This window comes from Schistosoma mansoni, chromosome 3 (assembly GCF_000237925.1).
Source record: "Schistosoma mansoni strain Puerto Rico chromosome 3, complete genome".
Lineage (NCBI taxonomy): Eukaryota > Metazoa > Platyhelminthes > Trematoda > Strigeidida > Schistosomatidae > Schistosoma > Schistosoma mansoni.
In genome coordinates, this window is record NC_031497.1 from 21,099,644 (window position 1) to 21,113,239 (window position 13,596).

At 34.0% G+C, this 13,596-nt stretch overlaps 1 protein-coding gene and 1 non-coding gene across 2 annotated transcripts; one reads left to right on the forward strand and one right to left on the reverse strand.

Moving 5' to 3' along the window:
- The first annotated feature begins 1,234 nt into the window (after positions 1-1,234).
- Smp_tRNA_01975_Gln_TTG.1.1 lies at positions 1,235-1,301 on the forward strand. Its single transcript has one exon. It is a non-coding gene (tRNA).
- Positions 1,302-7,026: 5,725 nt separating this feature from the next.
- Positions 7,027-9,864, reverse strand: Smp_134820 (putative 5-hydroxytryptamine receptor; the record flags this gene model as incomplete). The annotated part of the gene is made up of 3 exons (XM_018799612.1): positions 7,027-7,409; positions 8,934-9,266; positions 9,417-9,864. 3 exons carry the CDS (start codon positions 9,862-9,864, stop codon positions 7,027-7,029), a joined length of 1,164 nt encoding a protein of 387 aa, XP_018651383.1.
- Positions 9,865-13,596: the final 3,732 nt, after the last annotated feature.

Sequence of the window (13,596 nt, forward strand, 5' to 3'; positions counted from 1 at the left end):
GATATGTACGTTATTGGAGCACGGCTCAGTGGTCTAGAAGTTAGCGTTCACGCACGGAATCGAATGTTCGTATGTTTGTCGACAGACACTCGTGAAATGTCACATACTAGGACAAAACATCTGTTCAGTGCTCTCAGGTTTTCACTGTTTGTTTAACTTTGACCAGCTAGTGATTTCAATGAAATTTCGGAGTATTTATTAGTGTATTCATTAAAAATAATCAACCATTCAATACTTTTAAAAAATTTGTAATAATCAATTCCACAGTTAACAAACTGAACAAGGTATTTTTCCATATCAATAAATCACTAAAAATCAGTCATTTTTCATTTGCATTTTTTTCTCTGTTACTATCCTACCTGGTTCCGTTGTTTTCCGTCTATATTTACGTAATTCCTGTTGTTGTTTTGTTTCTCAATCTCAAAAAGATTACATCATTTCACTAGTCAGAAATATGTTATACATACTTGTTCTAGCTTCATAAAAGGAACTAATTGCAACAAATAGATTTTGTTTAATTTCACCATAACTTATGAAATTCAAGACGTAAACCATGGAATCAATGATCATTTGATTAATAATCAATTTTTTAAGTATAACATACACATACTCAATAAATTTTTATGGTATTCCACTGTAAAATAAACCAATCGACTATAGAAATTAGAGTAACATATTTTACGCGGGAATGATTTCTTAAGGATAGAAATAGTGAGAGAAAGAGAGGGGGGAGAGACGGCCGTTTTGTCCTACTAGGGGACTCCTCAGCAGTACGTATCCACGATCCCGCCTCGCGAGATTCGAACCCAACACCTATCAGTCTCGCACGCGAGCGCTTAACCCCTAGACCACTGAGCTGGCATCCAACGGTGTTAATGTCTAACTTCAACCAATTCACGAAATTAAGCTACCGTCCACCATTGTCTTCAGTGAGTTGATATCATAATTAATAATAGTTGGAAAGATATTTAAAAGAATATGCAAGACAATTTATGATTACATGATTGGTTATATTCAATACTTATTGACTGTACTTAATAAATATAAAAAAGTAAGAAAAAATATTTTATTAACTTCTTTATTTTATCCAATTTATCTTATGAAGAAATTAACTAATCAAATGCTTTAGAGACTGATCAGTGGCAGTCCTAAACATCAATGGGAAGATTCAAACAAACAATACCAAGTGAATTCAAACTTCACGCCATTGCACAAGCAAGTTGCTATCAGGACTCAGTAGCTGAGTGGATAAAACGATGATGTTTGAAGCGAAAGGTACTGGGTTCGAGTCCCAGACTGAACATCAACTCTGAGATACAGGTACACTCAGTTGATGAATCCCGAATAGGACGAAACGCGCGTCCTGGATTTCACTGATAGCCACTATCCATCTTTGCTTACAATCAAGTACCTTTTTATACATTTTAGAGAAGAAAGTATATATATATATATATATTAACCTCCACTTTGTTTGTTTAAACTTTATCGAGTTTATGGCACAGTTGAGATATTTTGACAAGTCGTAACATTGAGTTTTGGCATTGGCTTTAATTGTATATGAAACATCAACTTGTTTTATGCTTGAGATATGTCTTAATGACGAGTGTCAGATGTCTGTTATGTAACCTAAATCTAGAGTTTCTTGTTGATTTCTTTTAATCACCAGCCTAAAAGTGGAAATTAATGCGGTTGATCTCAGTTCACTTAAATTAATAAGTGGTTTGAATAATTTTTTTTCTGGTTAGCGTTTTTTTCAGTGAGTTAGTTTTCTATGAGATAGGGTCGCTGACCCCATGCCCAACTCTCCTCCTTTATGCGGGCTTGGGACCGGCAATAGCCCTCAGAGGGGCAACAGGCGGAGTTCACTTAGATTAATAGTCATTCAATTTTTTTTCATTGCCCTTTTATTCATCCCACTCACTACTACAAATAATGTCCTTAAATTTATAGCTAGAATTTTGACTTTTTTTTAAAAAAAAAAAGAGATGATTACCCAACTTTTGCCTAAGATCATAAAATAGTTTATGTAAAGTCGTACATTACACTTATTCATGTTATATATGAACCTAATAGGATAAGTCAAATAAACTTTCAATTATTGTTGAATCAAATATTCAATTTGTCAGTTTACGTTTGCACACCCTAAGCACTACTTTAAGACACGTTATAAAATCTATCGGTGAATGATCGTAGATATTTTTGTGACGTTCAATTGATTTAGTGGTATATGGTCGATCAGTATTCATTGATATTTATGGTATATACACGAAACCATTGTAGCGTTTAGCATTATGCCGCGCCTACATGGATTATTCCGGCTATTGAACAGATCAATTAATTTACGCATATTTCGATATCAATTATTTGCTTACAATCTTAACTTTTTTGAGATGAATGTATGCGTGTATTACTTAATTTATATTACTATGTGTAAACTGTGAATCCCGCTTTATCAAATAGAGTTTGGCATGCTTTCCTTCTCTGTTGCATTTTCTTATTGTCGATCTTCAGTAGGAGTGTATGAAACATACCTATCCAAAAGCCCTTTCGTATTTGGTTTATTTTGTTCTATTATTCAGTAACGTAAATAAAGTAGATAAATAGTTACCAAATAGGCAGGATACGTATTTCGTTAACATTATCCAAAAGTTCATTTTTATTTATTTATTTAAACATATAAATATTGGTACAAAGGGGCACCAGATATATATGCGCCACACAAATCTCATTTGATTTGTATGAGGGCTGTCCAGGTGCCCAAACTGAAACAGGTAGTTTTCTTAGGGGACCACACCCGGAGCCTTTGACCTAAAGATCTGATCCACAAGGCAGTGGAGCATCGTTAGGAGATGCAGTCCCATGGTAGCCGGTGACCAACGATTGATTCATACGCCATTTTTCCCTCAGGATACTGGAGCCCATGTACACTATTGGTTTGTAATCAGGGTTTTCCAACTCCCCGGTTAAAGCGCCAAACATTCGCCTTTCGTCCTCTCAGTTTCGTAAACAACAGTAATGCCACGAGGAGTCAGTGAGTAGAACTTCCCTTGTAGAGGTTATATACGCGTGGCCATGTGGGAGCATTTCGAGAAGGAGGGTGGCCCCTTCACACTCTCGGCCGTACCAGGGCATTTGGGGGCAGTATTCAAAAGACCTAGTTGGTGTTAAACAGCGGGCCATGAATAACATCTCTCACCGTGACTTGCACTCTTAAGTAGTTGTTAGAAATACTACAATTATACGTACATATATCATAGGAAACAAAGATTGATTTAGACATAAAAAAATAATGAAAGTTTTATCAGTTTTCACACTGCAATAAATAGAGGAGAGATATTCAGTTCTAATTAACTTATTACTTTTCTAGCATACATCAGTCGATATCGTATTTCCAATTAATTGTTTACACACTAATTTTTTCCATTGTTCATTTAAATAATTTTTATGATTTCATTTAGATCATAGATACTATTCATTGAAGTAAAATAGAACAGCGAAACCATTTTTATATGCTTTGGGACCATCGAGTTAGAAATTTTGAGGTTAGACGTCCAGTATTAAATAAGGAGGGCAAATCGTTTGATTAGTTGGTGAATGTTTATCGACTTGGATAATTGAAAGATGGATTACGTTTGGCCATTCACCGACTATTTCGACTAACGACTGTGGTAGGTATAAGAGTAGATTTGAAAAAGGCTTGTGTCAATTAAACAAAGACATGAAATCAGTCCTTGAAGACACTGACTATTAGACCGAACCTGTAGGTAAATGCAGACTATGTAAAGTCTGCGTGCCTAACGTAACCAACTATTAGATACTTTGGGTCACATCGCTAAGGTGGTTTCACTCTTTATCTTTTCTTAGATCCAACGTTTCTTGATTCGTTATAATTTTTTTAATTTCACTAAATTCTATTTCCTGGAATTATATCTTTAATGCCTAATCTTTTCTACTACCACTAATATTGTCACTACTTTCACTATTCTAGAATCTACCCTAATAACTTCCTCTATCTATATTATTAGGGTGTGACAACTCGAAGTGATGTATACATATGCCACGTACTACGTTACTTATGAATAACTTATTATATTATTTATTCGCTGTATTACCTATTCCCCGTTGTATTAAATGGAATATAATAAAATTAGGAAACTGTCAAAATTCCCATCATTCAACCATATTTATCCACTTAACATATAAATATTTATTTATTTCAAAGTTAAACATTTCAACATTGAATTACCATGTTATTTTACTCTTTTAAATTGTGTTGTATTGTCCCAGTGGAAATTTATCAATCCAAATTATCATAGATTACTAATAATCATTCCCTATTCATTAACATATCGAGGATGAGATTTACATGAAAGTTAACGTTCAGTCACTTTCATCTATAAAATATTATAAGCAGAAATGAATGGTGGCTAGCAGCGTGATCTAGGACGCGCGTTTCGTCTTATTTAGGGCTCGTCAGCTGGACTTGCCTGGATCCCAGAGTTTATGCTCACTCCGGGACTCGAACACACTTCTATGATATTTTTGATTCAGGGCAATCCTCATATATTCCAATAAAGATACTGATCGATTGCAGTCTTAAATATAAATGGGAAGATTCAATCAACCAATACAAAGATCTTGTAGAAAGCCATGTCTAATCACTTTGTAGGATAATCAATTTCTATGTCAGTATTCGTGTACATGTTATCATGCTACTTTCATTATCCTCGTATGTACTATTACAACTATCGCCACTTTACTATCGATTCGGAGTTTTCAATTATCGTGATTAGTTATCTCATTCTCTTTTGATTGTTATTATTACTGTTTACCTACTTCGAATATTACATTTGTTATAATGTCAAATTTACTTTGCCTTGTCATTGATATTAGATTACATTTGTTGAATGTCAAATTTACTTGCTTCAGTAGTTATTGTATTAAACTAAAAATATTTTCCGCTATTCAATAACCAAAGATTTAGCAATGACGGCAGAAAAGGCTGCAAGAGAGGAGAATATGAGAAAATTGTATGATACAACAAAGAAGCTCGCTGGAAATTATCGTAAACCAGAACGACCAGTGAAAAGCAAGGAAGGCAAAGTAATCACCAACATTAAAAACAGCTGAATGGGTGGGTAGAGCACTTCAAGGAACTCTTGAATCGAAGCAGCACCCATGGACCTTCCAATCAATATTGGCCTACAAACAATTGAAGAGATCAGCATGGCCATCAGACAAATCAAGAGCGGCGAAGCAGTGGGACCGGATAACATTCTAGCAGAGGCACTGAAAGCAGATATATCAGTAACTGCAAAGATACTCCAACTTCTCTTCAGCAAGATTTGGGATGAAGAACAAGTACCGAGAGACTGGAAAGAAGGACTCCTGATCAAAATATCAAAGAAAGGCGATCTCAATGAATGTGATAACTACAGGGGCATCACTCTTCTCTCAATACCAGGAAAAGTCTTCAACAGGGTATTGTTAAACAGAATGAAGGACTCTGTAGACGCACAACTTCGAGACCAACAGGCTGGATTCTGTAAGGATCGATCGTGTACAGACCAAATCGCAATTCTACGGATCATTGTGGAACAATCAATTGAATGGAATTCATCACTACATCAACTTCATTGACTACGAGAAAGCATTTGATAGCGTGGACAGGACAACACTATGGAGGCTTTTTTGACACTACGGCGTGCCTGAGAAGATAGTCAATATCATACGGAACTCCTATGATAGATTAAACTGCAAAATCGTGCATGGAGGACAGCTCACCGACTCGTTTGAAGTAAAGACTTGTGTTAGGCAAGGTTTTTTACTCTCACCCTATCTCTTTCTCCTGGTGATCGACTGGATTATGAAGACGTCAACATCTAGAGGGAAGCACGGGATACAATGGATAGCTAGGATGAGGCTGGAAGACTCAGACTTCGCAGATGATCAAAGATCATTCAATAAATTTCCGGTGATGTAGCAATAATCAGTAGAAGATAGTCTAGAGAGGGAAAATCTCCGGAGTCCTAGTGATTGTCCTTGACCAGTCTTGCTTAACAATATTAGACATGACACAGGCAATGGATTATAATCAGTCAATATTGCACAATATCGCTTGTCATATATGCCTCCAATTCTAATTCTAGAGAAACTATTAATACCTTCTAGACTACATGTGCACTCGATTGATGGGTACCAACTACCGCAAAACATATATCTCCATGGTTTTTAATCGATTGTTTTTCACCACTTAACATATAGTGTTGTAAAATTATAACCTGATTACTAATTGAGCCTTCAATGTCAGGAAGTAGTAATGTTCTTTGAGCTGTCAAAGGTTATTTATGGTTTTAGTTATACCTTGACCCTGACTTCAATCCCGACTTCAATCATTTCTATTGAAATAAAGAATTTCACCAACTAAATCTCTATACTATACAATCTAATTAGATACCTATATTTTCACTTATTTTGAGTCTTTCAAGTATTGGTAGTATTTTAATAGTAGTAGTAGTAATACCGATAGTAGTTGAAGAAGAAACGTCCTTTTATTGATAATAATAATAATAATAATAATAATAATAATAATAGAAAATCAATAATTAACCGATAAAATAATCATAGTAACTAAAATACTTTTTATTGATCAGTTTAATTCCTCTTTATCACCGTTTGTTTACTGTTCAATTGTTTAGAAAAAAACTATGTACATCTATCCATCCACTGTTTGAGATTGTAATAAAATGTATATCTCTTTTTATACATATACATTGTGAATGTGTTTGATCAACTCTTCATCAAGAAGATGATGATGATGTTTGGAAGATGGTTTCTTCATTTCATAGTTGCATCAACGATAAAATGAAGAAAAAAAATGGCTATGTGTTAACATTATGAATCTGGCGTATATTTGACGCGATTCTTATGGCTTATATTTTTATTATTATTATTATTAACGGTATCAGTATTGGAACTTTTAATTTTTTAGATTCATTATTGTATTAGACTTGGTTGGTTTCAATGTTATTGTTGCTGTTGTGATAGTGGTGGTGGTGGCGGCGGCGGCAGCTTCATCAGTATTGATTTCTCGTGGTCTTGTTGTTGTTGTTGATGATGCCTCTCATGACTGTTAATATGTGTACATTTTAAAAAGTATATAAATGCTTGTCGAAAGTGTACATTAAATAATGCATATAATATTGGATTAATTGTACTATTTACATAACCTAACCACGTGACAAATTTACGTAGATCTGATATATCAGGACAGAATTGTTCACCACATAATCCTCTAACTAAATACATTAATGTAAATGGTATCCATGATAATGCGAAAATTATAATAATTAAACCCATACGTTTAGTTGCACGTCTCTCACGTTGTTCTGCACGTTCCATAACTTGATCTGATTGATTTGATTGTTTTGATCGATTCACGTAATATTGTTGTTGCCTATCGGGAAGTTGTAATTGTTCCATAGATGGTGGTGTTATGTCAGAAATAATGGATACATTAGTCATCGCTACTATTTTTGTATCTTCTTCATGTTGTTTATCACATGAGATAATTTCCAGTTGTTGCCCTTTAGGTTGTTGTTGGTGTTCTAAATCAATTGAAGAAGTTGTCTGTAATCGATCAGTAGGAAATAGTTGATCACTTGATTGATGAAAAATAGATGTTCCTTTCTCATTATTCTGATCATGATGTTTTTGTGTACGATGGAATAAAGAGAACTTTTTCAAAATATTAGGTTTGTATTTATCTGTGTGTATGATTCCTGTATTTTTCATTATTATTGAATCAATATTATCAGTGTTAATACATGTTGAAGTAATTATATTAATTGGTTCAGTAGTAGTAATGAATGGAATAGAATTGTACAAATCACGAGAATGAATTATATCCTCAGTCTTTTGATGACTATGCATATGACTAGTTACAGCATCATGATCAACATTACTAGCTTTGGTAATCACATGATTCACTTCGGAATCTAGGTGATTTGTTCCATTAGAATGTTTTGGTTTTTCAGAGTTGTTTACTTTTTCATCTACATCATTACAATTACTATTATCATTATTATTATTATTATCTTTACGATTGACTAGATTATCTAGTTCATTAGTTATGTCTAGGCCAACTAAAGGACTAGTTGGATAAAGCTTTTGTCGATCAACTGATAAATAATTATGACAATGATGAGGTGAGAAAGATTGTGGCAGCGATGCCGGCGGCAGCGGTGATGATGACGACAACGAATTCATACCGATAAATTTTTTAGACATAGGCATCATCTTCTCTTTCAACTTATTTTGAAATGGAAGTTTTTCCAATTTTATATTTTGTCTATTTATTTGAAACGATGATTGACGTGATAATGATGATGACGTGAAAGATCCAGCTATTGAAGATGATTTTGATGATTGAGATTCTGTTGACGATGTTATTGAACAATTATTATTCATTATTGAATTTAATATGAATTTTGATGTTTTTTGTTGAATTATTTGATCGGACGAACTCATTTCATTGACAACAAATCTAGGATCAATTTTATTATTTAATTTATTAACAACAGTAGTATTTTTTATCTTAATAAGATCATTTAAATTATGCATATGTCGTGAATTCCATTCGGCTGTAGAATCTGTATTTGTATTTTTATCATTATTTGTCGTTGTTGTTGTTGATAGTGGTGGTGTCGTTGTTGTTGTTGTTGTCAAGTGAAAACAATGACATTCATGTCCACAAGGACAACATGTACAAGAACATGTACATGTTGAACAGTAATAATAACTATAAGAATATGTCGATGATTCAGAAGGTGATCCATACATTGAAGAATAAAATGAATGTTGTATCATTCCATTTGTTTTATGATTATTATTATTATTAATCATATATTTTTCATGAATGATACTATTTGAACTCGGTGCGTCTACAGCTATTTTTATGTTTGTTAGAATTGGTTTAGTTGTTGTCATACTACTGATTAATGAAGTACTTGTGTTAGGAATAGTTAATAAATTCTTATCAATAGATTGTTCATTTAATGGTTTCTCATGAATGATCATACATTCAAGCAATGATTTATTATGTATTCTTCTTGACTGTCTTATTAAACGTGTTCTTTGTTGTAGTATAAAGAATATTTTTGCATATAATATAATCATTATTATAAATGGTATTATAAAAGAACCCATTGCTGAATAGACTATATAATAAGCTTCTGTAAATAAAACACATTCATAATGATTTAATACTGGATTATAGATATGGGTATTTGTAGATGAAAATGTTGATTGGTTTGATTTAAGTCCATTAAGATTATGTTGTATAGTTGGTGTTGAATATGGAATACTAATCGTTGAAGCATTACTTTGAGTTCGATCAAACTGTTTACTGCCCCAACCTAAAAGACCAGGTAAACAAATTAATCCAGATAATATCCATACAAATAATATATAACAAATAACACGTCGTCTATTTTTATTACCACGATACCATATTGGAAATGTTGTAGCAGTGAAACGATCAAATGCTATTGTAACTAAACTCCATACTGATGCTGTACAATAAAAAACATCAATAGTTAACCAAATATCACACATTACTGGTCCAAATAACCATATACCAGTTGCATCAGTTGTTGCAGATATTGGTAATACTGTAATTGCTAATAAAAGATCACTTAATGCTAAATTTCCAATTAAAAGATTAGATGTTGTACGAAGTTTTCTAAAACGAAATAATGCTGCAAATACCAAAGCATTTCCAATTGCTGTTAATAAAGTTATAAATAAGAATATAATAGATAAAATTAAAAATGCCCAATTTGGATATGTTACACTTATTTTCATTTGATTTTATTTATCATATAAATCTTCTAGTATATTTACTCATATTATGCATAGATTGTAATAAAAGGTAAAGTAGTAGCTGAGTTTTATCATTTTCATCTCGAGATTTTTGAAAAAAATTTGTTCTATGAATTCTTATAAACTGCTTCTATTTAAACTTGTTAACCAATGTAACCATCGAAATGTGATTGGTTGAAAATTCCTTCAATCATCTATCCCCTATCTACTGATTGGCTATTCTAAATTTCCCATAGCGGAGATTGTAGTTACGTTAATTTTTTAAATGAAAGCTTACTCCTGTAAAAAATTATCATGTAGTTGATAATGATTCATAAAAGATATATATTTACCAATCATCTCATGAATTATTTGTTTCTTGACCAAATCAGAAGGGTTTTTTGTAGAGATTTAGCATTTTCACAGTTGAAAGCGTGAGTCAATTGAAGCTAGAGCACCATGGAAAACCTGGAAGCGCTGGATGACCGTTTCGTCCTATTGTAGGACTCCTCACCAGTGCGCATCCACGACCTCGCCTCGCGAGATTCGAACCCAGGACCTACCTGTCTCGCGCCAGAGCACTTAACACCATCGGATGCCGACTCAGTGGTCTTAACTAAATGTTTAACATCTCATCTACAAAACGACATGGTTAGTTTAGAAATGAAAATTAGTTGTTATCTAAAAGCGTCTCAATTTTCAAGTCTAAAATATTTAGATATTTGATTCACCTTAGTTATTATATTTCTCTATTTCTATGGTTATTTTCGTTTTCTTTATGAGAGAAAGTTGTCTTTATACGTGTGAAAAACATACGTTTAAATTTTCCCCTTGGGATTAGTCTCTTTTACTAGACCTAGTTTAACGTCCACAGATTGTAATTTTCATCTTGAAAGAATCGAATTAATTGAGAGACTACTGATTTGCCGTTTTATTTCACTTAGAATATTCTAAGAGTAGGATTTAAAATCATATTTAGGAAATGAATATCTTAGCGATACTCATTCTAGAGTGAGGTGTATTACATACTACTACTACTTTTGTGAATTAGGTTTCATCCATATCTTACTATATAACATTGGATTAGTCAACTTACTTGTATGTGGATTATAGCGTCAAAAACTGATAATACATTTCAGACAATGTGTAGATAACCTATATGCTAACATACTGACATAATCGGTGTAGAGAGGAATGATAGCTTAACTAATTTTAACTATTTATTTCTTTAGTCAGTACGTGATATATAATTGTTAAATTTTGTTTTTCTAAATATATTCAGTTTAGGTGATTATTTTTCACACCGTTTGTAATCCATTGATTGCTACTTCAAAAAATTTGATTTTTACGGGTAGTGCCACTTGACTATACGACAATTTAAAATTTCCAAACTCCCTCAACATGTTTCGATGATGATAAGCAAATCATGTTACTGACTTATGAACAATCATTCAATTCAGATAGAAGCAGTTTATTTAATATCATCATTATATTGCGGAAAATTTATTAAAGCAATAGAATTCTAAATCTCATTAACGTATTAATAGCACAATGATAACAAAAAATCATATTGAAATGATTTTACCCCACCGATGTCTGGTGCAGAGAATCAACCGTTAGAAATAGGAAACTAAGAAATCGAGAGCTAATCTCATGAAGTTGTATATGATCAACTTCACTTAGTTATTCCTTTCACTCTTCTGTCAAAGTTCCAGTTTGGCTAGATCGTTACAAATCCACTATCTTTTTCTGATATCCCAAGAGCTCTACTCCTAATAGGATCCTAAAATGACAAAGCGGTTGAATCCATGATTCTCACGATAGTATCTCTCACTTCCGTAATATTTTTTATATCCTCACTATCAACTTGTCTTTTCTGGCTTTATTCTTTTCCTCAAATCCAAGCGGTGGTAACGATGCACATTCACGAAATATCATATGCTATAGCTCTCGATTTTCAAACTTTATGCCATATCAAGCAACAGAATTTATTAGCGAGGATTCCTGAATATGGGAGTATTAACAAATTGTATCCCTCAGAAAATTCTATGCCTGCTACAAGTGTGGTAATGTTTTTGACCTCATCTAGTCAATATGATTGACTAGTTAGATGAGTCACTCTCCCTATACATGGAAACTTCACTGCCGCTTCACGTCATATCAGTGGTATAGATATAGCATTAAGCTCTCGATGAGAAAAATCTCCTGAATTGGAGTCCGGAAGGCAGTTAGTTTGTTTTCTATCCGACTAAATGGGTCAGCAGGGTCTCAGAAAAATAGGAGTGCACCCTATCTCTTCGTCATAGTCTCTTCCTTAGTTTCAGCTAGGATGAAGTGAATGATAACTTTTACCGGAAGCTTTCTGACTACATTCAGTAAGCCCCCAAATGCCCTGGTACGGCCGAGAGTGGGGAGAGTCCGCTCTCTCTCTCTCGAAATACTCTCACATAGTCACGCGTATATAGCCTCTGACAGAGAAGTCCTACTCACTGCCTTCTCGTGGCATTACTGTTGTTTACGAAATTCAGAGGACGAAAATCGATTGTCCGGCGCTTTAACCAGGTTGGTGGACACGGAAAGTTCACCTAGTGAAGTTGGAAAACCCTGATTCCAAACCAATAGTGTACATGGGCTCCAGTATCCTGAGGGAACAAATGGTGTATGAATCAATCGTTGATCACCGGCTACCATGGGACTGCTTCTCCTCACGATGCTCCACTGCCTTGTGGATCAGATCTTTAGATCAAAGGCTCCGGGTGTGGGTCCCTAAGAAAACCACCTGCTTCAGTTTGGGCACCTGGGCAGTATCACAGCCCTCACACAAATCGAATGAGATTTGTGTGGCGCATATGTATCTGGTGCTTCCTTGTACCAATATTTTTGTGTTTAAATAAAAAACATTCAGTAAACTATCATCTAAGACGTAATGGTGACCAATTTAATGTTCAGGTATACAGTTTATCCCAAGTTGATGAACACTTAGGCTGGTCTTTCTTAACCCTTGGTTAGGGATTATCTTCTACAAGTATACTCAAAAAATTGTTTATTTTTAGCTAACCACAAACTTTAAACATAAAGAAAAACATTATACGACATGGTTACCACTAAAATCAATGCAAGTTTGACTACAAATAAACGATACTATCATGAATCAACATTAGCAAATTTTAATATTACATTTCCTTTTAAATTCATTTAGTATTATTTGTTTGAATCTTCCCATCGATGTGTTAGGATTGCAACTGGTCAGTCTCTAAATGGTATATGTGTATACTGTGCGTATTGTCTCGATATAGCCTTAATTCACAAGCATTGTAAGCAAAAATGGATAGTGGCTAGCAGTGGAATCCAGGACGCGCGTCTCATCCTATTTCGGACTCGTCAACTGGATGTGCTTGCATCTCAGAGTTGATGTTCACTCTGGGACCCGAACCCAGTACCCTCGCTTCAAATGCCATCGCGTTATCCACTCGGCCACTGAGTCCTGATAGCCACTTGTTTGTTCAATGGAGTGAAGTTTGAATTCATTTAGTATTGTTTGTTTGAATCTTCCCGTGAATTAAGCTTATATCGAGGCAATACGCACAGTATGCACATATGCCAATTAGAGACTGACCAGTTGCAATCCTAACACATAGATGGGAAGATTCAAACAAATAATACTAAATGAATTTAAACTTCATCCTATTGCATAAGCAAGTGGCTATCGTGACTCAGTAGCTAAGTAAATAACGC